This window comes from Sesamum indicum, linkage group LG7, assembly GCF_000512975.1.
Source record: "Sesamum indicum cultivar Zhongzhi No. 13 linkage group LG7, S_indicum_v1.0, whole genome shotgun sequence".
Lineage (NCBI taxonomy): Eukaryota > Viridiplantae > Streptophyta > Magnoliopsida > Lamiales > Pedaliaceae > Sesamum > Sesamum indicum.
In genome coordinates, this window is record NC_026151.1 from 9,046,816 (window position 1) to 9,072,190 (window position 25,375).

Genomic DNA, 25,375 nt, shown 5'->3' on the forward strand with positions numbered 1-25,375 from the left:
TAAATCCACCAGGGGAAGTACATTTTCCCTGATTTTTCAGCGTATGGATTCAGGGCTTGTATTCTTGCCACCATTTCCAGCACCAGCATTCCGTAGCTGTATACATCAGCTTTGTAGGAGACTTCTCCAATGTTCTTGTAGAACATTTCAGGAGGTAGGAATCCTGTTTTGTATTTGCCTGTTTTCAGGGATACGGCTTCGTGATCATTTGATGTGTAAAGGTTTTGGAGCCCGGAATCGGAGATCTTGGGGTTGTGATCTTGATCAAGTAGAACGTTCTCGGGCTTGATCCGAAGATGTAAGATGTTGTTATCATGTAATGCTTCGATCCCACGTGCTGTTCCGAGAGAAATCTTGAACATGTGCTTATAGCTCAAAGAAGGACTTGTTTTCTGCAAGAAAATGTGTTTTTCAGGAGAGCCATGTTGCATGAACTCGTGGACTAGAGCTCGTTTCTTGCCCTCGATGCAGAAGCCAATGAGTCTCACGACGTTTTCATGGCTTGTTTTTGAGATTTTCGATATGTAAGTGATGAATTCTTTGTCACTGGCTGAGGAACTCTCTAGCATTTTTACTGCAGCAGGAGGACCGCTACGGAGGTTGCCTTTGTAAACGGTTCCATGAGCTCCTTGGCCTATTTTAGTTTTGAAGTTTCTTGTCATCTTCTTGATCTCACTGTAACTGTAGTTTATGGGCACGGGATGTATCTGTTGTTTCAGAATTTCTTTGATGGTTTCACTCTTGTTCAGTGATGAGCGCCTTGTTTTGCATTTATACACCAGAAATCCAACTATGAATGGGATCCCGAACACGAACCTTAGTCCTATCAGTCCTCCTGTGAAGTTGAGAAACAGAAGAATGAGGAAATTAAGGTAGATGCGAAGAGAAAGGGTCGATTTACATTCTATTACACTTGTGTTTTCAACTGAATGTGCATCTGAAACTTACCAATTACCACGGCAACAAGTAGCAAATAAGCTGTTCAAAGGGCAAAAAAAATAGGATCAGGGGATGAAGATTTACTGACAAAGGTACCAAGAACAGGCTTATAATCAACTAATCAGAAGCCAATGCAAAGAGGAACTTACGGGCATAGTACTCCAATTTGCCTGCATCACAGTTAAAAAAGACAAGAGTGTAAGTAGTTCCAAAAGTCCTGTTTCAAGAACATAGTTCTAACAAAGACAGAAGGCATAGAAGTTGTCTTACAGCCAAAATCACGCTCAGACAGAGGGGTGCTTTCATAGCAAACGCGGCGACATTGTATTCTGTTGTCCTCGAGAAAACATGTCCTCTTGCTTTCTTCACATGATGTGCACATGGCTCGGTACCATGAAAACTCAACTCCATAGGCTAACATATCATGAATCTGCGAATACGAAACGTTACCGTCTGTTGAAGATGATGCTGGTAATGAGGTCATAGCTGGCATGTCGAACGTGCAAGTATCCTCCAAATCGGATGCTGATATGCTTCTTGCTGTAACATAGCTATGAACACGGGATGTGTTGGAAAAAGCACTTTTGTTGCCACAAAAAGGGCTCTCGACATATAATGGATTGTTCACAGGGCCCAGGCAGTTGAGAAAAGTTAAGAAAGTGGTGTTAGTGTAACCAGGAGACATGTATCCTAAGTAAATGTCGTAATCAATGGAAGAATAAACCGGACAGGATGAGTAGTTTTTGCTGTCGAGACCTGGATCAGATGCACGTATCGAAAAGTTGTTGTAAGTGATTGCCTGAACATGGTACCTTCTTGAGCTTAATCTCAGCAAGGTCCGGTTTTGCTGGCATTCAAGCACGAAAACGGGGTCCTGATGGCCACAGTTTGTGGGATCGTCTGGCAACCTGAAAGGGTATCTGATCTGGATGTCCCCGCATGAAGAAGGGATGCAGGCCGAGTTGTTTTGGGCTCTGCAGTTTTTGGTACAACATAGGAGTAGAATCAAGGTTGTTAGAACTGAAAACCAGAGACCTGTTGTCGACATTTTTACAGATGATGAGGAAATGTAAACCATTGCACAGCTTGATATCTTTTATTGATGTGAAAAAGGGTTCTTGGAAAAGAAGGGAATAGATGGATGGTTTCTTGGATGTTTCAGACTGGAACTGGTTATTGCTTCAGTTGGAATATAATGATTTTGGTGATTAGTGCATTGACTAGATCAAATCACTAAAAATGTTACTTTTCTTGGCACTAATAATGCTGAAGAATTAATAATTCCACTATCCACATTGAGTTCTGAAAATACAGAGCAAGAGTGATTAATATATCTCAACAATCTTCATCATTGTGATTTGTCAACTAAGAATGTTGTTGATCTTCTATTGCTTAATGCTTTCATTCAAAGTCAAAGTTTGAAAAATTAGAAAATAGGTCTGTTCTGATCCACTCGACGCGTTTCATGTTGGTCCCCGTAGGTTGAGTGGTAGGGTAAGGAAGAATGGAGGAAAGTGCAAAATATTATTCTAGACAGCATCTTGAAACAAGAAGTCAAATAAGGAAGAACAAGATCAAGATAAAACTCAACTGTATAGGCTAAGATGTATTAACGGATTTCACAGAATCATAAACCATGAAGATTTTCCTTTTCACCTTCATTTCCATAGTCCATCTTGCAGGAGGCCAAAATGGCTGCCTGCCTGCAACATGTGGACCGTCAGGGCCAAATATCCGGTTCCCATTCTGGCTAAAAGATCATCAACCAGAGCACTGTGGATATCCGGGCTTTGAACTCAGATGCACTGAAAGTGGTGATTTGAAGTTTGATCTCCAATTTCCAGTAACAGCATCAGCCAACAATGTAGTGCTTCCATTACTAACAACTGTCACAGTCGGGGTGATCGACTACGGAGCACAACAGATGCTAGTCAGGCATGCCGTTGCACGGTCCTGCCCACCAGAGAAGCTCACCACTTTGAACTCTTCGGCCTCTCCTTTTGAGGTGGAAGCGTTAGGATACAGTGAGGGATATGTTTTGTTCAATTGTTCTAATGCAGAAAGTGATTGGCAGACGGTTTCTTGCCTTAGCAACCATGATCACAAAGTCATAACTCTCCCTTCTACCAGTGAGATCACAGCTCTGCCTCCTCACTCATCTTGTTTTAAGATGTACAACATTTCATACGTACCGTACAATGCATTAGCAGGAAGAGATGATGAATATGGTGAGCGTTTTTATGTTCGTTGGCGAAAACCGTCTTGCGGAAATTGTGAAGCAGAAGGCAAGTTTTGTAGATTGAGGAATAATACAGCAGAAGACACTGAATGCTTCAGTCCGGAACAACCTCAACACGGTACACAAACACAGTACTCCAGTCTGCTCTGAATCTTGTTTTCCTCTTTTCAACAGAAATCTTGACACAAGTTAAGACAAATCTGTGTTTTAGCAAGAAATTTCAGGTTATATCAGCTAACAGACATATATTTGTCTTACCAGGTTTATCGAAAAATTATAAATCACTTGTTGCAGGTAAAAGTTATCATTACTATTCTTTGTTTCACTCTGGTTTAGAAATGATTTTTGACAATACATGTGCGGATTACAGGTATAACTGTAGGAACTATACTCCTTGGGTTTATCATGGTTGAGTTGTTCTTCGTCTTCATCTCGATGAAAAGAAAGAAAGAGGAGCACAAAAGGATACAAAAAATCTTAGAGAATCACAAAGACATGAGCCCTAGAAGATACTCATATGCAGATATCAAGAGAATTACAGATAATTTCAAGGAAAAACTCGGCCCACGAACTCTTTTCAAAGGGATGCTCGTCGATGAAACTTGTGTTGCTGTGAAGATGCTCGATCATTCTGAACAAAATGTTGAGGACTTTATTGACGAAGTGGACACAATAGGTCGAATGGAACACGTCAACGTCCTTCAATTAGTTGGATATTGTGTTGATGGACGTAAAAGAGCTCTTGTTTATGAGTTCTTGTCGAGTGGTACGCTTGAAATGCTTATTTCTTCAGAAAGCCAGAGCCAAATGCTTGGTTGGGAGACACTGCACCAAGTTGCTCTAGCCGTAGCCAAAGGGATTGACTACATTCGTCAAGAATGCAACCAGAACATCCTCAGTTTGAACATTAAACCTCAGAACATTCTGCTAGATAACAACTTAAATCCCAAAGTCTTAGTATGTTCGATAAGTGCTGCTCCAGGGGCATCAGAATATGCTGCCCCAGAAATGTTTGCAAGTACCTTTGACGTCCTGTCACAGAAAGCAGATGTTTATAGCTTCGGCATGTTGTTGCTGGATGTTGTAGGGAGACGGAGCGGTGGAGAGAAAGAAAATGGTGGCATTTACTTCCCCGAATGGATCCTCAAGAATGGAGCAGAACGAGCAATCCAGATAGACGAAGAAGAAGAGAATATTGAGATGGTTAAGAAACTCTCAGTTGTCGGCTTATGGTGCATTCAGTGGTTTCCATCTGATCGCCCGTCTATGAAGACAGTGATTCAAATGCTCGAAGGAGACAATAAGCCCATTACACCGCCAAATCCTTTTGCCTCTTTCAATCTCAAACACACATGAAACTTCATGTTGAAACATATTTAGCAGAAAACTTTGTTTTGGTCTGCAGATACTCATTCATGACTTGTTCTATTCTGATAATGTTAATAAGCTGAAACACAATAAGCTAGTGAACAATTATCGATTTACACTTTCTACGTTGTGTCGAAGGACAAACAGCATAATATTTACTTAGCAGGCAAAAGAAAAAGAATCTAACTGTATAGTCTATACAATATGACAAAATAATAAAGGTTAATTGGGAGTTCTAGTCATTTCATGATCGTTTGCCATCTCACGTGGCGCCATGAAAGGCTTTGGAGGCATCGGCAGTTCAGAGTCATCCTCGAGCATCTCGACTACTTTGTTCATCGGAGGCCGATCAGACGGCTTCATCTGTATGCACCACAAGGCCACTATGATGATCTTCTTCACCAGCTTCCTCTCTTCTTCTGTTGCATCCTTTATCTCTATCTCCTTTCCAGCATAAAGCTGGTCATACGCCCACAATGGAAAGTAAATTTGGCCAATGTCTTCAGTGAAGGGGTTCATATTTTTCCGTCTACCCGCCATTTCCATTAACAACATTCCAAAACTATAAACATCAGCCTTGTAGGAGACTCCACCAATGTTCTTGTAGAACATCTCTGGTGCCATGTAGCCCATCGTTCCTCTTGCAGCCGTCAGGTTTACAACACTGCCGTCGGTCGGGTACAGTTTTGCCAGCCCAAAGTCGGAGATTTTCGGGTTGAAATTCTCATCGAGCAAGATGTTATGAGGCTTGATGTCGAAATGCAGGATTTGCATGTCACAACCACGGTGCAGGTAGTCGATTCCACGAGCCACTCCAAGGGCAATATCGAACATTTTCTCGTACCTCAAGGCTAGGGCCTCTATACCTAGTTGGTTGAAAATGTATCTGTCTAGGGAACCATTAGGCAGATATTCATATACTAAAGCACACTTTGAACCTTCCACGCAGAAGCCGATGAGCTGAACTACATTGACATGGTGAATCCGGCCAATCGTGCCAACTTCACTGATGAATTCTTGCTCAGTAGCCATTGATTGTCCCATCATTTTCACTGCAACGAAAGGGCCACTTCTAAGCTTTCCTTTATAGACGGTTCCGTAGGCCCCCTCACCCAACCTCTGGTTGAAATTGTTGGTCATTTTCTTGATCTCAGAGTAGGTGTACTTTATCGGCGTGAGGTTGTTCTGACCTTGTAAAAATTCTTCGATGCTTTCATCCATCGATAAATGCCGCCTTCTCCATTTATACACCACTAGCCCGATGAGGAACGGGAATCCAATGATGAATCTCAGAGCTAAAAGCCCACCTGCATGATCATGAGGAAAAGGAACCGTCAGCTACTCAACAAAACAATAATTTTGAATTACAAACAATTTCCTTTTCTTTGGCGGAAGGTGATAATAAACAAGCAAAATCTGCTACTTAAACTAAAAAACAGGATCAATGAAACAGACAATCAAGAATCTGTGTAAGAAAATAATGGGTCTGAATCTTACCAACTGCAATACCGCCCCATACACCGATAATTACTGTTGAAAAAGCAAAGTTAGAAGTTAGAGGATATAACAATATGTTAAAACTTTAAAGGAAAAGGCTCACAAAGACAAGTAGTGTAGACTTGAATAGTTTAAGAACTCACATCCCCAGAACTCAAATTGACCTGCATTGTTCAAGTAAAAGCAGTGTCAGCAAACTTATAGTAAGTGAAAAAATCAGAAGAAAAACGCTCATCAGCTATATTCCTTTATCCAGGTAAAGCATTGAAAACTGAAATAATAATAGTTTGAGACAATTTTCAGTAGCTAAAAGTACTAAGGATAATAAGAAACATCAGTTGTTCCATGATACTTAAAGGATACCACAATTATCATTTTACCATGTAGTAATAATTTCCTCAGTCCATAAATCCCAAGAACCATCCAATTCTATCCCATCATCATCAGTTCAAAATCATAACAAATGTTTGCAGCTAAGTGATCGCAACAAGCATTTGAAAGATAATTTTCCAGGCATAAATTCAAGATCAAGAAAACATGAACTATCACTTACACTTAAAGCCAAGTTTTGAAAGAGGAGTATCCTCCCTGCAATAATGCTTGCAACTGATAGTATTCCCCTCCAAGCTGCAATATCCATAAGTCCTCTCACATTCTGCACAAAGAACACGAAACCAAGAAAGCTCGAACCCGTAAGCCAATCCATCATAAATGCTTGCCAAAGAAGAGTTATCTCTCGTAGGCCCTCGGGGCGATGCCCGGGCCACCATGTCAACTGTACAGGAATCCTCCAAATCCGATATCATAACACGATCACCAATCATAACATAACTATGAACTTCTGAAGAATTGGGAAAAATGCTGCTCCTGTTGCCACAAAAACCAGCTTCCACATACTTCAAAGAACTGACAGGAGCCAAACAGTGGACAAACACCACAGGTATGTTATCCAAGATCCCATCAAAAATGGAAGTGGGCCAGTCATCATAGCCATTGGAAAAAGCAGGGCAAGAAGAGAGATTCCCCCTGTTTATGCCTGGATCAACTAGCCTCATTGAGAAGTACTCATAATTGATATCTTGGACATAGAACTTTCTTGATCTTACAGTCATTATGGCCCGATTGTTCTGGCAATCTATCTCAAAGCTGGGGTGGTTGTACCCACAGGATTTGGGGTCGGTTTTCAGCCTGAAGGGGAAGCTTACGCTGATATTCCCACAAGATGAAGTAGGGCAGGATGAAGTGGGATTATTGTTCTGGGCTTTGGAATTAACTGTAAGGGAAAGGAGGAGAATCAAGATTCTTGAAATCGCAAAAAAGAGTCTCTTTCCCGTCAACATTTTTCTGCTCTTTTAGTGATATTATGAATTCTTGTTTGTGAGACTGGGAAGAAGAAGGAGCTCTCTCTCTCTCTATATATATATATATATGACTGTTCTAAATTGATTTCAACTGATTTGATTTGCTTTGGGTTGGCTGGTTTTACTGACGATCAAGACAGGGTCAGCTCATCCTGTCAGTCAACTTTTCGCGTTCTATTTTTTGGATAATTATTGCTGGAGAACAAGTGGAGAGAGTCAGACGCTATGACCAGTGACCACTGACCAGGTCCATCATTCTTGGGCTGGTTTACAATAGATCTGGTGCACAGGACGTGGCCTATCATTATCGTCGATTACCTCACGATCAGTAAAAAATTTCAAGGTATTGGATCCACAAACCCTTGATGCAGTTTGTGTGTTGGTCTTCATACACGGCATGTAGCACAACCCTACAAAGGGAATGGAATTGTCCAACTTGCCAAGTGGGAGTGGTCCTAAAGTTCCAAATTTTACTTATCCCCTCTTACATCATCGTTGAAAATCAAGCAGACAAGGTGGACTGCGCCATTTCAACACCTGTCCTTGCTCATCTTTTTCTCTCTACAAATTAAAATACGCGCTTATTTACAAGTTCTAGAATTCAATACTTTAAACTACTTGATTCAAACGATTTGATCCACTACCATTTCATGTTTCTGAGTGTAGCTTGTCTGTTTTCTTTTCAGACTTTAGCAGAGATTTAGATAAATACCCATCAGAAGGATTGAAAGAAACAGAAAACAAGCTTTAGTTCCTTACAGCCAGTATGATTCTTCTCTTGATTTTCTTGATTTTCTCAGCACCTGTCCAAGAATCAAGATTTGCAGCAGCCCAAGATGAATGCGAGCCCACAAGCTGCCATGCCTCGGGCCCGGTTGTCCGCTTTCCTTTCCGATTAAAGGGCCGCCAGCCAGAGCACTGCGGCTATCCGGGCTTTGATCTTTCTTGCAATCCCAACAACAGCACGGAATTTGAGTTCCAGTTCCCGGTTCGGGCCTCGACCCGGAACATTGTCCTCTCAATATCAGCAAGAGCTACAGTTCAAGAAATTGACTACAGAAGTCAGGTGATTCGGGTCAGCTTATTTAACGGATCATGCCTCCCCAGCCGGGTTCCTGATGTCAACTCCCCTGCATCTCCTTTTGAAATGTATTACAGCTACAGCCCGGGAACAGATGGATTCACACTTTTCAATTGCTCGGGCAAGCCAGAAGACAACTATTCAGACAGGGTCTCTTGTCTTGATCATGGAGGGTTCAGAGTGTACGCATACCGATCGTATTATTCGGTTACCGAAGCGTCGGTGTCTAGTTGTGTGAAGATGTACAATATTTCTGATATCTCAGAGGTGATTCTATACGGGCCGAGAGAATATTCTGTTGATAACACTCAGTTGTATTGGTCCGAACCGTCTTGTGGTAGTTGTGAAGCGAGAGGAATGTATTGCAGGTCAAAGAACAACGGCCCGAACAATGGAACTGAATGCTTTGACATTCCAAGAGTACCACCTGAACCGAAGAAAAAAGGTAACCTTTATACATTTTGTCTGAATCTTTCATCTGTTGAAATTTATGTGTGTTTTATAGCACTATAGCTTTGCTGCATCAAGATTTTCAGCAGTTCATTGCTATAGAATTTGAATATCTGATACAGAGTGATCTTGTAAGATGAGAGCATTGTGAATTGGAGGAAAGTGAGAAAATGGAAAGTATTGTGAGTTTTAGCAGCAATGTTGCTGATCTTGTATTCCTTCTTTCACAGGTTTGTCGAAAAACGTAGTTATTGCAGTGTTGGTGGTTAGTGTTTTCCTGACGGCGCTAGTGTTTGCCGCACTGTGTCGGGTCTATACCGTGTGGAAGAGAAAACGACAGAACCAAAGAAGAATTGAACAGTTCTTGGAGGATTATAAAGCTCTTAGGCCAACAAGATACACTTTCTCGGAGATCAAGAGAATAACTGATGATTTTAAGCAGAAACTGGGCCGTGGAGGTTATGGGACGGTGTACAAAGGGAAGCTCTCTTCCGACATTCCTGTAGCCGTTAAAGTCCTCAACAACATCAAAGGAGATGGCCAAGAGTTCATCAATGAAGTGGGAACCATTGGCAAGATCCACCACGTCAACGTGGTTCGTCTAGTGGGATACTGTGCTGATGGATACAGACGAGCTCTAGTCTACGAGTTCTTGGAAAACGACTCACTTGAGAAGTACATTTCGTCGGGGAAGCAGAGCAGCACGCTTGGTTGGGAGAAGGTGCACAAGATCGCTTTAGGTATAGCCAAAGGGATCGATTATCTTCACCAGGGCTGCAACCAGAGGATCCTTCATTTTGACATTAAACCTCATAACATCTTACTAGACCACAATCTCAACCCAAAAGTTGCAGATTTTGGTTTAGCAAAACTGTGTTCCAAGGAGCAAAGTGTCGTCACAATGACTGCTGCAAGAGGGACGATTGGTTACATTGCTCCAGAGGTATTCTCAAGGAATTTCGGGAAAGTGTCGTATAAATCTGATATTTACAGCTACGGTATGTTGTTGCTTGATTTGGTTGGGGGGCGGAGGAACTTCCAAGCCAACGGACAAGACAGCAGCAGCCAAGTGTACTTTCCTGAGTGGATGTATAACCAGCTTGACAAAGGAGAAGACATAGCGATCCAGATTGAGAAAGAGGACGATAGTGACATAGTGAAACGGCTGATCATTGTAGGCTTGTGGTGCATTCAGTGGTATCCGGCTGACAGGCCTTCCACGAAAGTCGTGATTCAGATGCTTGAAGGCGAAAACATGCCCATCATGCCGCCAAATCCTTTTGCTCCTTCAAAGTCTGTGAACACCACGTCAACTTCCAGTGAGGGCTCGTTCATTAGTGCTCAAACAAGCATGAGTAATGATGGAATGAGGTGATGAACTTGTGACAGTATGTGCATATTGTTTAGATTTGAGGTGCTCATTCTTTCTATGTAACATAAGATCACATTTTTACACTGTTTTTTATATGATGTGTTTGGAAGTTGCAAGGCAAATTATGAACGAGACAAAGAAATCGACTCTAAACTCTCCCTCCACTCGTTTTTTCTTTCTATTACTTACAAAGTGATTGCTTAACCTTCAGTCACTTGAATTTTCGATATTCTTTTTCTTGACATCCGCAAGAATTTGGTGTCCGACAATAAAATTAGATCATAATGAATGAGCTCAAGTGTACTATTAGATCAAGAATCCACACTTTAATAACAAAAACCCATTACTCCAAGTCAAGGAACACAAAGAACTCATGATTCTAAGTCACAAGAAAGCTCCATTAAGTCAACATTTATCAAAGGAAAAGAAGTCCATATTTACATCTTAATTATAGCACAGCATCAACATGTTTCATTCTATCTACACTCCCTCATCAAAGGCACTACCAATGAGAAAATCATCAAAATTACATGCACAGCACAGTTAATCTTTTCTTGTCTTCCTCCAACATTGTGGTTAAGAACAAACCGTAACCAAACCCTCTAAATTCCTGTCTCAAACAAGCATCACGCAGCCTGTGTCAGAGGAGAGGACTTAGGAGAATTCCTACAAACAGGACAAGAAGGGTTCATCCTCAGCCATTCATCTATACATTCTGCATGGAAACAGTGCTGGCACTCAGGTATGCTTCTCAATGTCTCTTTAGGCATATATTCAGACAAACAGATTGAGCAAATATTATGGTCAGGTGTAGGCAGCCGACAGCTCTCCCCTAGGATCGTTTTCGGGTACGTCTCGATAGTTGGGCCGTCGAGGCCTGCCGTCGTGATGGTTGGCTGTGGAGCCACCACCACCGAGAATTCCATGAGGGGCCGCTGCCGCCACCTGCTACAGCATATCACCCGGCCACAAATGAAGTAGACGAAGCCCAGCAGGCAGAGGAATGCTGGGAAACCTGCTCCGACGATTATGGCGTATCGAGCACCTCTTGGCAGCCCTGGAAGGTTAGTTCATGGTTTCATTTAGTAACACGTTCGGAAAACTCTATAAACACACTTCATTGGTACAAACAATACCTCATGTAACATAATGTTACTAAACCATTTCATGTTATAGTACGATTAATCAAAACTTGAATGAATAATACCTCATACAATTTGACTTTACGTCATATCAAATATATATTTTTTGTCAATTTATTTCATTTTAGACCTATTATATAACTCGAAATGCAACGGGTAATTAAAAGTCAAAGGATCTTGTAATATTCTCTTTTTCCTAATTGAAGTAATTGACTTTTCATAAAAGATTGCTCTTGCAAGGGTCCATTGCACGGTAATTTGACTTTACGTCATATCAAATATATATTTTTTGTCAATTTATTTCATTTTAGACCTATTATATAACTCGAAATACAACGGGCAATTAAAAGTCAAAGAATCTTATTTTCTGTCAATTTATTTTATTTTAGACCTATTATATAACTCGAAATGCAACGGGTAATTAAAAGTAAAAGGATCTCGTAATATTCTCTTTTCCTAACTGAAGTAAAAGGATCTCGTAATATTCTCTTTTCCTAACTGAAGTAATTGCCTTTTCATAAAAGATTGCTCTTGTAAGGGTCCATTGCACGGTTCCAAGTAGCATGTCCATTTTAATTATGTGCAATTGTGATTAAAATCGTGTAGTTTAATATTTAGAACGATAATCTAACAAATTATATAATTATAAATTGGTCGCATACGTTACCAAATCGGTATAGGATGGTATGTGTTGGGGTATGTGATACATTTAAATACGTAAATAAAATAATTTAATAATAAAAAGTTGGTTGTGGTTAAGTATATTTTGTATTTTAGGTGTTTAATTTGGTAAATTAAAATAAACATAGAAGAAAAAGAATTAATTGGAAAAAGATATAGAAATTAGAGAGGGAACGGAGGGAAGAGGACTTTACCATGCCGACGAATATTTCTGCACTCAATCACGCTACTATTTACGCTGACGAGCCCGCACTGGCCGCCGCGGGCCTCACACCGCCGGCAGCGCGGCCAACCCCAGCTGAGCCGGATATCGTCGCTGAGATCCGACGTCGTCACCGGCTGGAAAAACTCCCACTGAACCGGCACCGCCACCGTCGCCACCAAGCTACACTTGGACGCCAAGAATCTGATAGCCCTTTCAGAGGAAGAAGCGAAAATTGTGTAATTCTCTCCACTCAAACAGCCTATGGGATCCAACTTGTACCTTTTGTAATCAAACGTGCAGTTAAAAAGCGTGAAATCTTGGAAGAAGACACCATTAAATGGCGACCCGGAGAGGTTCAACTCGAGGAGGCGTCTGGGAAGGCAATATTGGGGGTCGTTGAGCCATATGTTTTGGTTGCCGTATTCTATGGCTTGGACTGTGAACTTGCCTGAGTTGGGGAGCTCGATAAGTGTTTGATTAAATGCGCCACAGGAGAGGTCAAAGCCTGGGTACCCGCACGAGACGGGCTGGTGGTCTGGGAGGCGAAACGGGAATCGGATAACGGGTTCAGTGCGACCGCAGAGAGAGCTGGAACAGAATTCGGAGGCTGAAGCTGAAGCTGTTCCGACGATAGAATTCAAGAGCAAGTAGAAGAAGAAGATGAAGAAAAGAGCAATGATGAGTTTGGTAGTGTCCATTGAGTTGGCGATGTAGTGATGTAAGGTTGAAGAATTTGGGGCATTTTAAAAGATGGGGTTTTTGGATTTGTATATAGTTGAATTCGCAAGTCAACTCATGGAGCCATAGATGAGCAGGGGTGTGACAGTTTTTGTTACTGTTTTTTTATAGGTCTTGTGAAATATTGCTATCAAACGACAGTCACTCTATATCAAACAAGATAATGTGATGCAAATAGTTTTGAATTTGGTACCATACTCTGAATTGTGAAGTCTATTAGCCTATATTTCTATGTTGAAAGAAGATAACATACTTCCAGTTGAATTGGAATACTGTTCCGATGCAAATTAGTCGCACGAGAATGGATTATACTCATTGTCTGATTTGCGTTCTTGATCCTTACAATTCAACTTAAACTGCAACAGGGGTTGGGGGTGGGGTGGGGTGATATGCAGTAACTTGACTCTTGGGCCAATCAACTTCTTGAATCAAAGCCACGACCGATTCGCTTCAATGATTCAATAGAAAATTGATTGGCAACAAACATGCCTTTTTTCTTTGATCATATTTTGTGAAGGCCCTTCCTTCAACACAACCCATATCACAAGCAAAGGACTTGGTCAAAATAATACACAGAAAATTGCCAAGTATTATTATAATGATCATTTCAACCCTCACTGACTTCTTGTTTTCTTTACTGATCATTTCAACACAAACACACACACACACACCAAAAAGAAAAAAAGAGGAAAGAAGCTTTGGTCTTTTCCCAAGAAACAGCGTGAACAAGTGTTTGTTTTGTGAAAATATTCTAAATTTTTTCTTCATTTTTCATGTTCAATCACTGCATGTTGGTTAGAGATAAAATGTAATAGATAAGATCAAACATGCAAAGATGATCGGATCACAGCCAATTAACCCTAAATCAATCGCGATTTCCCCATTTATTCTAATTTCTTAACCATAAAAACAGATTGAGAGAAAAAAAAGAAAAGTGAATAATTCGTGAAATATCGGAAGCTCAGAAATCATAGCACCGACCGTTCTTCTCCCAATCGCCGTACCGAGTGGGCTCCGGCCCGCGGGGGCCACCGACTTCACCCGTCTGCTTATTTACAAACTCATCGCTCCCGTCAATTTCCTCATCTTTGGAAACCCTTTTCTCTCGATCCCCGACTTGGTTGTGGGCCTTCTCTTTAACGTCGAAAACCGGCGAGTCCTTCGTTTCCGATTGCTGATTCTGCAACAGCTGAACCTTCGTGACGATGAATCGCCGATTCCCCGAGCTATACAACCCTGATCTGGCGATTGGAGATAATAATAGACGGTACAGACTGCTAGCCATTCCCTACTTCTCCTGAAGATTAACTTTAAAACTGGAAATTTTTTATGGAAAAAAACTCGCTAGAGAAAAAAAGTGGTTTGATTGAACTGGGAAGGTGGCGCCGCCGTCTTATGCGGTGAAGGAAACGACGACGTGGTGGTGAGTAGAGGGAACACGTTTCCCTCGGAACATAATCAATAGTGGACTGGATCTATTAGGTGGGCCTAAATCAACAAAAGCCCACCAAATTTTCTTCATTTTAATTTTATTAAATTTATTTGAACTGAGTTGTTACTTCAACAAATTTTATTTGAATGCTTTCTATTTTTATTAATTTTTAAAATTTAAAGCTGCGGCATTACTAATTAATTTTAAAAATGAAAATAAAACATATTAAACTATTCAAGTTCGATTGTATGTCGAATCCTGATAAAAATATTTATTTACTATTTTAATTATAAAAATTTAAATAATCTTGTTTGGACCAAACACACAGCAAAACCGTAAGTTGCTTTCAGGAATACTTACCAACATAACTCTCAGGTCAGCTGAGATATATAGTACCATAAAACTTCTTACACAAATCTATTTTGGTTTATTGAAACAAACAATATGTACAAATCTAGACGAGCATTTGATCTACAATGCAGATTATTACATTTTACGAACAAACTAGCTATCAAGCTTTAAGATGGGAAAAAAATACTAATCCAAACGAGGTTCTACCAATCACATTGTAAATATTGTTGCACTTATCATGCTATTGACTATTTCAGCTGCACACCAATTACACGATAAGTGTAGTTCACTTGCTATGAAATTAGTTCGGTTTTGCTGAACCCGTCCGAACTAGAATAGATCCCACCAAAGCTTCAACTAACACCACAGTTACTAACATTACCATGAGATTGCCTTTCCCTGACCTCATGATTAGCTCTAAGAACCACAGCTCAACATCCTTGTAGTTGTAGAAACAAACACTCATTGCTTCTTGCAACTTTCTAGTTCCTCAGTCCTGGCAAACCGCCCTCGGATTCTTGGCTGGCTGTCGGCCAGTGCCTTCCTGCAAGCATACTGAAATCGGACAGTCTAGTAAGAATTCGTACTGGATATGTAGTTACGGGGAAACTGAGTAAAGATTCAAAACTCACCTTAATTTTTCTGCCAAAATTTCTCTTGGACTTCTTACTCCAGTATCTGGAGAGCTTTTCCCTGCGGTCTTCAGAAGCACGGCTGCTCATAGGTTTAGGTTGCCCTATCGAGGACTGCATGATGCTGCCAAGACTCTGTCATAAAAACTCAGAATCAATGACTCTGCCCTATCCTGTCGAAGAATCCAGAAACATCTAAACATTTCACAGTCTCGTCGACCTTGTCATCAAACCAATAAACGCATATGGCTCAGTCGGGAGCATGGCTAAATGAGCACATATCCGTTTGACAGAAGTCATACATGCTTGTTTCAAGCTTGATGTTAAGATATAGTACAACGTTTTGTTTTGTCTTAGTATCCATTTTGTGCCGTGTTTCTCTAGGTTTTACACTCCATTAAGTTTCGGGATAATTTATGCATGCCCGAGGCTTCAACATATTACAAAAGAACCCTGATTCCACTCTAGCCACCTGCTCTTCAGAGGAAAGGGTTCCAGTGTATTATCCTTAAGTTTATCATACGATATACATATATATGTTATATGAAGGAAATATAGTCTGTGAATTAGATAGAAGGGAGCAAGTAAAGTTGACCTTTATGTCTCCTTCGCTGAATGCTCGTCTCATTCCATAAACAGCTCCAAAGTCCAGAACGGGAAAATCAAGATAATTCGGCCTCAGCTGAGTCTCATGCAAAGAGTCCATTGACCTTAAACAACTCGAACTAACACTTTTCTGGAACGGACCCTCAGCGAGCGAGTTCTCCTCAACAATAAAGTTCTCATCAATCTTTCCTGAAGGAATATTGATACTAAGGACGTCAGAAAGTGGTGTTTCGTTCCCGTCCTTTGCCAAAAGATCCTTCCTGCACTCATAGAAAACCTCACTGAGAATTTGTCCGCTCTCAATAGATGATTCGATATCAGACACGGTCAAAGATTGGGGTGAGATGACATCTTCTCCACAAGAAATCATAGAAATGGCAGCCATCGGGTTGAGGTCAGTAAAGGGTTCTCCTATAACTAGTTCAGGCGCCTTGAAGAGATCCCCTTCTCCCCCAAGGTCGTATTCGGATATAGGGGATGTCTGAATGAGGCTGCTCGGTAAGCCCTGTATTGGAATTAAGAAACAAAAGTTTACCATGACATAAGAAATCATGTTTCTCAATGTTCAACAGAAAGTACTGATTATCAATGACACTGCTGTCCTACGAAATAATCCCAATCAAGTACAACATCTATACATCTTCACATCTTGTCCTCACACGTCTAAAGATGCCAATGAACACAAAACAGAACTATCACATGAACAGAACCTTCATATCCAATATTTCAATATGCAGAGTGAAAAATTGGCTCAAATACGAGACAGATACACGCATAAGATTAGCCAATTGTTTACTATAACCGCAATATTTTCCCAAGAATTTACTTGAAACAAAAAAAAGTTATACATCTTAGAAGTCTAAGTTGCTAATTCCTCAAAAATCAGGCATAAATTTTCCATGACTCATACATACTGCTCTTAGCTAAGAGGCCAATGCTCTGAAGCTGCCATTTTCACCTCAAGCACATGAAAATAAGGGAAATTTAAATTAACCCTTTTAAGATTAGCAACAAAGTTACACAGAAACAGAAATCCCACTGAAAAACAAGAACCCTTTGGAATAACAAAGCCATTAAAGGGTATCTTTTAGCTTTAGATTTTCTCTCAATCCTTACTTCATCTTTAATCAGCATAACTCAAGTGGAAAAGTGAAAGTCCTCAACAAGTTGACATCAGAAGATCAAAAGCATCACTAGAAAGGAGTTGTTGGGAAAAGGAAATATAACTAGGTGGAAAAATTTATCTCTTTGTATTGGGCGAAGAAAAGAGATAAGTGAGTAAAGAACACGGAAGTGATGAGTATGATACTCTTTTTTTTCTTTTTTCAATGTTTTGTGTTCTCTTTTTCTTCCATAAATAGAAAAATTCGAAGTGCTTTCTATTTAAAGATCTCTTCGATCCCTATAAAAAAACAGAACATTAAAGGAAAATGGGATCATTGGAACAAAGAAATCAGCTTTTCCATTTTGATGTTCAACTATAAGTCAAATTTTTGCAGCGGTTAAAACGTTAATTTAAATGTCTGGAAATCAAATTTCAGAAGTGAAATTCAGGTGAGAAAATCAGACAAGATTCTTGAACAATGAAAACATTTGCCCATTAAACTTTCCTCCAAATTTCTTGAACAATCAAACAGTAATTGAACAACCCCCACAAACGTAAAACCTGAACTTGAAAAAACCAAATCCACCGCCCCAAAAAATAGAAAAATGGGGGACAAAAAAAGGAACTTCACAGAAAAGAAAATGAAGAACAGAAGACGCAAATATTAAAAAAGAATCCCTACAAAGACAGACGAAAAAGGTTAGTTTGTGTTAAGGTTTTGACCAAAACACAGAAATCGTGATCAAGAACGAAGAGATTGTTTACCAATGAAGCATTGGGCTTGTGGGAGCAGAAAAAGTCATCAAACTGCTGAACTTCTTGAGGGAAGCTCTGGAAGTAGGGGAACATTAGCCCTGTTTCTGCATACATTTACTTCACTTCTTGTATTTCTCAATATATAACTTCAAGAGACTGAGAGAGAGAGAGAGAGGGAGAGAATTCTGTATGTAAGTGTATGTACAGATATAAGCACTAGTGCTTTAATGGAGGAGAGGTTTTTTTATAGGCATCAGAGAGAGCGGAAAAAAACACAGAGAAGCAGCAGAGCAGCTACAGCAACAGCCGTAATGAAGAGAGAGAGAGAGAGAGAGAGAGAGTTGAAGAAGGAATCTGATTTTGGTGGCTTCTTGGGTTTGGAGTCTTCATTCAGGACAGGGAATTTTGCGACGGTAAAAACAAATTTATGCGCCAAATTTACCACTGTTATTCTTTTATATATGCATAGACACGCACACTATCTTTTTAATTTAATAATTATTTTTAAAGAGTGATTTACATAATTTTAAAAAAATAATTTTTTCCATTTTTATCTAAAATTTTATGGGTTTTTTTAGAGTAAAATTCATAGTGTAGGATTAGTCCTAGTAAAAAGAATTAAAATTTAGTAGTAAACTCCATCATTAATAAATTTAATTGTGGTTGTAATTTGAAGTTTTAGATAATTATAACATTTTTTAGGGTCTGAATATATATATATATATAAAGAGATTTACGTTCTTTTAGAGGATAAAATCTTACTCTAAGTACCTCATAGAAAATAAATATTATTAAAAAATTATAAAGATATAGTCTTTTAAATTCAACTAACAAGTAGAAGTGACATCCCATAAACCTGTCAAAAAATATCGCACTTGCATTATATGTGTCAGTTGGTGTCTTCACTTACTGCTGCAAAAAACTAAGGCCCGTTAGAGAGGATTGTGTTTATATGGGTTACTGCAATCATAAAAAATCAAGGCCTGTTTAAAAGCAGTATTCTTATATCTGACTTATTATCACCAACAATCGAAGTATAACCATATGGTGTCAACACACAGATCAAAACGTACATATAACCCTATTGACAAGAACTCGAACCCACATCATAAGTATAACATAATTAAACTTTAACTATTAAATCACAGTGATCAACTGTTTAATAACTGTGGTTGATTTTACACAAAATTAAAATCCAAAAATACCTCAAAAGTGGCAACCAAAGCACCATGTAATTGAAGATTGAGGGTGAAGATTTAAATATATATTATTTTTTCAAGTAGGTGCACTAATTTCTTTACTATGGGCAAGTGAAAGGGACATGTTTAAGTAAAGAGGAAAATACAAAAAGGACAAAATTCAAAAGGGGTCATCAAATCATATACTACACCATGCAATGTCTCCTTTTTTCTTATCATCCCTAATTATTTAATATTTTTTAATTTATATTATAGTGTTGAATTTCATAATATTCACATGAAGACACCAAATTACTTATTATGACTTTGAGAAAAGTGATCAGTGTATTACACGCGCTTGAGTTAGGAACGACGCTTAGAATGTGTGCAAAAAAATAGAAAAAAATATTTTTTTTTATTATAAATTGTTAATTAAATGTATTTTGATCTATTAATAATCATTGGAATGATGGGACTGACCCATTAAAAAAAATTCATCTAAAAAATCAACATTGTAATATTCATGGATTTATATAATATTAAAACAAAATTAGCCACCCTCTAAGTGACATTTATGCTCAAAGATTCTAGTTTTCACACTTATAAAATATTGTATATATTTATATTTTTAATTGTGGATAGAAAAATATTACATTTATTTTTTACCATTTTTATCCTAAAGTTCTTGACTGAAAATTAGTAAAATTAATTAGGCCAAATCTCTTCATTACAACTCATCTTTACTTGCCATCCCATTTTAATCCGTCGTTCTTCGAATACTCCATAATAGTTCTTCGTCTTTTAAACATATATCACTGTAGTCCCTAATCGTTTTATTTTAATGGAATCTAAGTGAAGTAGATGGAATATTACACTGACGAGATGTAAAATTAAAAAAAACTCATGTAGTCTTTAACGCATTCCGATAATATTGCTTTTTATAACTATAAAAAAAGAAATCGCTAAACAATTCCTAATTATTTAAAAAAGAAAAAAAGACTAAATAACTATAATAAATCCAAGTTGAGTATATTCTTTGAATTTTGCAATGCATAATGAAAATATGTTAATTGAAATTCATGCAAATTCTTTTTATATATATTTTGCAAATTTGTTAACACCTAAGCATAAAATTATTTATTACGTTGATCTTTTTTGAATAAATTTTTTGTTCATAATTATTTTTTATGTATGATAACTTGTACTTCCAATTAAATAACTTGTACTTCCAAATGGTTTTGTGTATGAATTGAAAAGGACATATGATGGCCAACAAAAACACGACACGCGTCCAATAATGGCAGCAGCACGACGGAAGGGGGCTGGGTTCGGTGACGACAAGAGCGAGGGAGATGGTGGCTGCAGGACAGCGACCACCGCGGACCGGCAATTTGAGGATGAAGAAGAAAGGGACTATTTATATATATATATATATATAATTGTTATATACTAATATATAATATTAATATATTGAATTGTATTTATATAAATATATAGAAATTAATATTTTACATTAAAATAAATATATAAATAAAATAATATTTTATTAGTTAAAAAATATACCGAGATGTATGTTGGGCGTGTGTAATGCACCACTGGGTCAAGGGGGGTATTCGACTCTGTTTTTAATAACATATGGGAGTAAAATTGTTATTTTATTTTTTTATAGAGGATAAATTGTATTTATATATATATATATATATAATAGTAAGGTTGTAATAATTGGTCTCATTTGGCTTCTTTTGGGACAACTTGATAACATCTTTTAGGTTCAATCCCTTTCATTCACAATCCTTGCATTAAACCCCAGCCAAAAAACACACTCCATGAGCACCTATAATTTTAGTTTTTATTATATATTTTTTTAAAAAATTAGAATTAATAAAATAAATTATTTTTTTATGTACATAAATAAAAATTATTGATAAAATTAATAAATTAAGAAAATAATTGATTGGCCGATAAATAAGTTTAAGTGATGGCTGGTGAAATTTCTCCAAAATCACAACTATTATATTAATTATAATTTAAAAATAATTACATTCACATCCCATAACATATGATTTATTTATACAAATTTTTGGATTATTATACATACATCTACTAGAAATATTAAACATCATTTAAACTTTTTTGTTATATTTATTTAAAATGATTAAATTTACAAGATTTATAATACAACCAACGGGGTCTTGCTTCAATAATAAAATCGTTGCAAGAGTTTTTAGAGGTCTTAAATTTGAATTTCAGTTGAATATTTGACTATTTTTGTAATAATTTATGATCTATTATTTATGTTTGTATGTTGTTTGATATAAAATTATTACTTATGTAGATGATATATTTTTTTTCTTTCCGACCTTTTTCCTTGTCAAATTAAAGAATTTTACATTCTTACAAAAATAAATTTATATGAGTTTTTGGTAACCATAATTTTATATTTATATAGAAATTTTTATATCTTCGTATATAGACCTAACCTCATATAAATGAATCATGCAAATTTTTTTTGTCAATGCAAATAAATTGGGTTATTCCTTATACTAAAAATTACTACAATTTTAAAGTCATGATTAACCAATACTATTTATCATGAAAAATAAATACAAAAATTTAAAATTTGATATAATTAATCAATATTCGTCATGATTTTAATTACAGTCGAAACCCTTGTCATAATTTTTAGTTGATGCTATATTTTGGCCTTATCTGCAAAAAATAACGGTTAATAATCATTGTACAGCGTGGTTAATTACTAATTGCCACCATTTTTTAGTTTTATTTATGGTGATTAATCATAATAAAAGCCACATTTTTTCTAATTATTTCACCCTAATTAAATTCTAAAATATACATTATTTGAGAGAGAGAGATTCTGTCGTCCAGTTGGGCTGAATTATTTATTCTCCATGCATTGAGCCCCATTGCAGTACGATGCAAATTGCCTTGCACTTATATCTGTACTAACATAAAAACGATCCTTTATGGTATCACAATATTAATTTTATTGTTAGGTTAATAATACTTTTAAATTATTTTTTTTAATGTGATATATGGGTTTATATATATATTTTTTTATTTATAATGTATTTTAATATAAAATATTATTTATTATATGCTTATAGAGACGACTTGTCACGATAATTATAGTGAAGAAACAATTGCATTGTGAGGAAATGAGAAAAAAAGAAGACTGTGAGAAGAAAGAAACATGGGATGATGCGAGAGAGAAAAATAAATTATAATTGTGTATTTATTAAAAATATGTGAGTAGTAAAAAAAAAAACATGGAGAAGTAAGGTGGGAGAAAAACGTGGAGTAGTGGGTTGAAAGAAAAAAAAATTACGATTATGAGATTATTCCTATTCTGATCAAAGTTTCCGTCGAAGAAATAAATGAATTAAAAGATAAAATTTAAGTATTGAAAAGTCGCCATGACAAAATATATTGTTTATAATAATATAGATTTATATACATATATATATATATATATAATATGTCCTTTTCTCCAGCTTTACAGAGCAAATTAAAGGAGGACCAACTTGCAATTACTGGAAGTCCAGACACTCGAGGAATAAACTTCTTTTAACAGACAACCTTTTGCTAATTAATAAAGTGACAAATTCTTCAATCAACTAAAAGCGTATCTTATGTAGCACGCTTAATTGGTAAAGATTCATCAGTTGTCAAGTCCAAAATTTTTGCCTATCAAATTCTAACTTTTTTTCCTCACTAAAGATTAATTAGTCACAATTATTTTCATTTGGTCATAGGAATAATCATTACAATCCATGAAAATATTTCTTTATGTTGTCCAAAAATATATTATAAATTACACAAAAGTTTTCATATAATTAACTCGACCTTTAATTCTAAATTTAATTAGTTTCTAAATTCAAGAATTTTTAATCTGTTGAGATGTCGACGTATTGCAACTCAAATATGAACATCACCCGATGAAATTTGGGTATTAAACAACTAAATTGGTTGACGTTTATCGAAAAGCATAATTTTAAAGAAAAAGAATATAATAAAAATATGAGTTGAAAAAAGAAAAAAAAAAAATGACCAATTAAATAATTGTTCTTTGAATCTTTAAATAGTAAGTAATATCAACAAAAAATTGGCATTATTGCTCATTGGAGGAAGAAAAGATCCCACTAATTAAGTGATCCCTTCCACTTATGGTCAAATTGTTTACAATATGAAAATAATATACATCTCGGAATATGGACTTTGGGGTTGGGCTGTACGTCGTAAATTACGTTGGGATTTGATATAATTATAAATAATTTTAATTATTTAAAAAAAATATAAATATTTTTTTAAATAAAAAATAATGTGCAGTACTTAATGATAAGACAAAAATTATAATTTTATACTTCCTGAATTTTTCTTAAAAAAAATATAAATAAAAATTTGAGAGTGGGTAATAAATAATTAATTAAAAATATTAGTTCATAAAGTATTTTACAAAATTATAAAAAATATAATTTATAATATGAAAGAGTATTTTGGGTAATTTATCACAAAATTGGATGAAAATCTAACAGAATGGATTTATTGTTAGACGAGTGCTAGAAGAATCAGAGAAATATTTATAATTTTTAAAACTAAGATGAGATATTTGTAATTATTTTAATTTATAAATACTTCTTTATCGAAATTAAAGCTGTTCAAATTTTGTTATAATTAATAGCAAAAAGGAGGTCGAATTTCTAAAAAAGTCTACTTCTTTGCTTTTTTTTTTTTTTTGTTTAGTAGAAGTGGGGTGTGTGTATGTGTCCACTTTTGATGATTAAAATGATCTGCATTTCGACATGGGTCATGGGACACTACTTACCAACCTTAAATTTTCCACAATGGGAAATTACAATAGAAAAAATAATATGAAATAATGAGAAGAATATATATATATATATATATATATATAAACACTAACAATTAAATTATTACGAACCCTTTTGGCACGTGGCATATATTGTCTTTAATCATCATGAAAAATTTTGTTTTATACAATAAAGAACAAGCACGTGGCAAGTTCTTGTTATACTTTTCCATTATTGATTTTGACGTCCTAATAAATAATATATATCACTAGCTATTCAACGACATATAATCGCTCTCATAAAATAATAAATTCAAAAAAAACATTATTGAATTTTGAACTAAAATCTTGAAAAACTCAATCAATCAGTGGTATGTTGTATCTAAATTTTTCATTATAAAATGATATTACGTCTCGTATTATATATATATACACGCACTTACAATACATACAACATATATGTATGTATATAATATATATTTGTAATATTGATGAATGAAAGATGAAGAGACATGATAGGATGGAAGCCCTACATTGTGCCGTGCTCATTTTGATCACTTTATCAACTTAAATGGGAACTTCAAACCAACAACAATAAAAACAAACCAAGTGTGTGTGTGTGTGTGTGTTTGAAGAAAAAGAGGAAGAAAGAAAGGGACAAAAATTGTGTTAGTATATAGTGATGAAGTGAATGCAGTCACAATATTATTTTGTAAGTTGGCCATCCCACTAAAATTTGTTTGTCTTTTGCAGTCATTCTTGATTTATTTCCAAGTTTTCACAATGAGGTGTGTGTGTCTGTGGGTGTGATGATTGAAATCAATTCATTTTGGCTGCAAGAGTTGTTGTTATGAACTAATATTAGTAAGTAATTATTATTAATTATTGTTAATAAAATCAACACAAAAATTTAATTTATTTATGTAAGATTAAAGGTTGTTGGTATCAAAATTGTCAACTGACCTAAAATTTTTTTTAAAAAAAAGTTTAAATATGAGATGTTTAGGACTAAATTCGTAAATTAAGAAAAATGATAAATTATAACGATTTCCCATGAGGCTTGGCATAATTATGAACGTCTCTTTGTTGTTTGAAAAATTATCAAATACCCCTTAATTTTAACGGTGGTCTAACAATTAGTCCAATTGTTAGGTTTTCATCCATTTTTTATAGTGAACTGATCAAAATACCATTGTGGATTAAAAATTATAATTTTATTTATTTTGTTAGAATTTTTTTAAATCTTTTTATAGACTAAGTGGATTTTTTTTTATAATATCTAAAATTTTTCCATCCATCCCGTTCGATTTCTTTATAACTTTTGAATTCTTTTAAAATAAATATAATAAGGGTAAAATTGACAATTTCATACCTCCATCCAATGATTAAATAATTTCATCAAACATTAGGAAGA

General features: G+C 36.3%; 6 protein-coding genes across 8 annotated transcripts; 2 read left to right on the forward strand and 4 right to left on the reverse strand.

Moving 5' to 3' along the window:
• On the reverse strand, positions 1-2,241 carry LOC105166917 (rust resistance kinase Lr10-like; the record flags this gene model as incomplete). Its single annotated transcript, XM_020695435.1, is given in 4 exon segments — positions 1-835; positions 949-978; positions 1,089-1,109; positions 1,210-2,241. Coding segments are annotated over 4 exon segments (1,694 nt in total), but the record flags the coding sequence as incomplete, so codon positions are not given.
• LOC105166739 (rust resistance kinase Lr10-like) lies at positions 2,490-4,671 on the forward strand. Its single transcript, XM_011086198.2, has 3 exons — positions 2,490-3,296; positions 3,440-3,472; positions 3,549-4,671. Exons 1-3 carry the CDS (start codon positions 2,576-2,578, stop codon positions 4,532-4,534), a joined length of 1,740 nt encoding a protein of 579 aa, XP_011084500.2. The 5' UTR covers positions 2,490-2,575; the 3' UTR covers positions 4,535-4,671.
• Positions 4,642-7,501, reverse strand: LOC105166738 (rust resistance kinase Lr10-like). Its single transcript, XM_011086197.2, has 4 exons — positions 6,597-7,501; positions 6,187-6,207; positions 6,044-6,076; positions 4,642-5,853 (listed from the first exon to the last, which is right to left on the reverse strand). The coding sequence occupies exons 1-4, from the start codon at positions 7,381-7,383 to the stop codon at positions 4,769-4,771; spliced, it is 1,926 nt and encodes a 641-aa protein (XP_011084499.1). The 5' UTR covers positions 7,384-7,501; the 3' UTR covers positions 4,642-4,768.
• LOC105166741 (rust resistance kinase Lr10-like) lies at positions 7,972-10,429 on the forward strand. Its single transcript, XM_011086201.2, has 2 exons — positions 7,972-8,930; positions 9,166-10,429. Exons 1-2 carry the CDS (start codon positions 8,171-8,173, stop codon positions 10,308-10,310), a joined length of 1,905 nt encoding a protein of 634 aa, XP_011084503.1. The 5' UTR covers positions 7,972-8,170; the 3' UTR covers positions 10,311-10,429.
• Positions 10,227-13,334, reverse strand: LOC105166740 (putative RING-H2 finger protein ATL21A). The gene is made up of 2 exons (XM_011086199.2): positions 12,325-13,334; positions 10,227-11,364 (listed from the first exon to the last, which is right to left on the reverse strand). Exons 1-2 carry the CDS (start codon positions 13,031-13,033, stop codon positions 10,934-10,936), a joined length of 1,140 nt encoding a protein of 379 aa, XP_011084501.1. The 5' UTR covers positions 13,034-13,334; the 3' UTR covers positions 10,227-10,933.
• LOC105166742 (zinc finger protein CONSTANS-LIKE 10) lies at positions 14,910-18,312 on the reverse strand. Of its 3 annotated transcripts, none has more exons than XR_002287474.1 (4): positions 17,965-18,312; positions 16,084-16,599; positions 15,489-15,661; positions 14,910-15,411 (listed from the first exon to the last, which is right to left on the reverse strand). XR_002287474.1 is itself a non-coding variant. In XM_011086202.2 (4 exons), the coding sequence occupies exons 1-4, from the start codon at positions 18,067-18,069 to the stop codon at positions 15,319-15,321; spliced, it is 849 nt and encodes a 282-aa protein (XP_011084504.1). In that variant the 5' UTR covers positions 18,070-18,303; the 3' UTR covers positions 14,910-15,318. The 3 variants fall into 3 exon arrangements, 2 of the variants coding, with proteins under 2 accessions (XP_011084504.1, XP_011084505.1); XM_011086202.2 differs by having other exon boundaries at positions 15,489-15,623; positions 17,965-18,303; XM_011086203.2 differs by lacking the exon at positions 17,965-18,312 and adding an exon at positions 17,211-17,416 and having other exon boundaries at positions 15,489-15,623.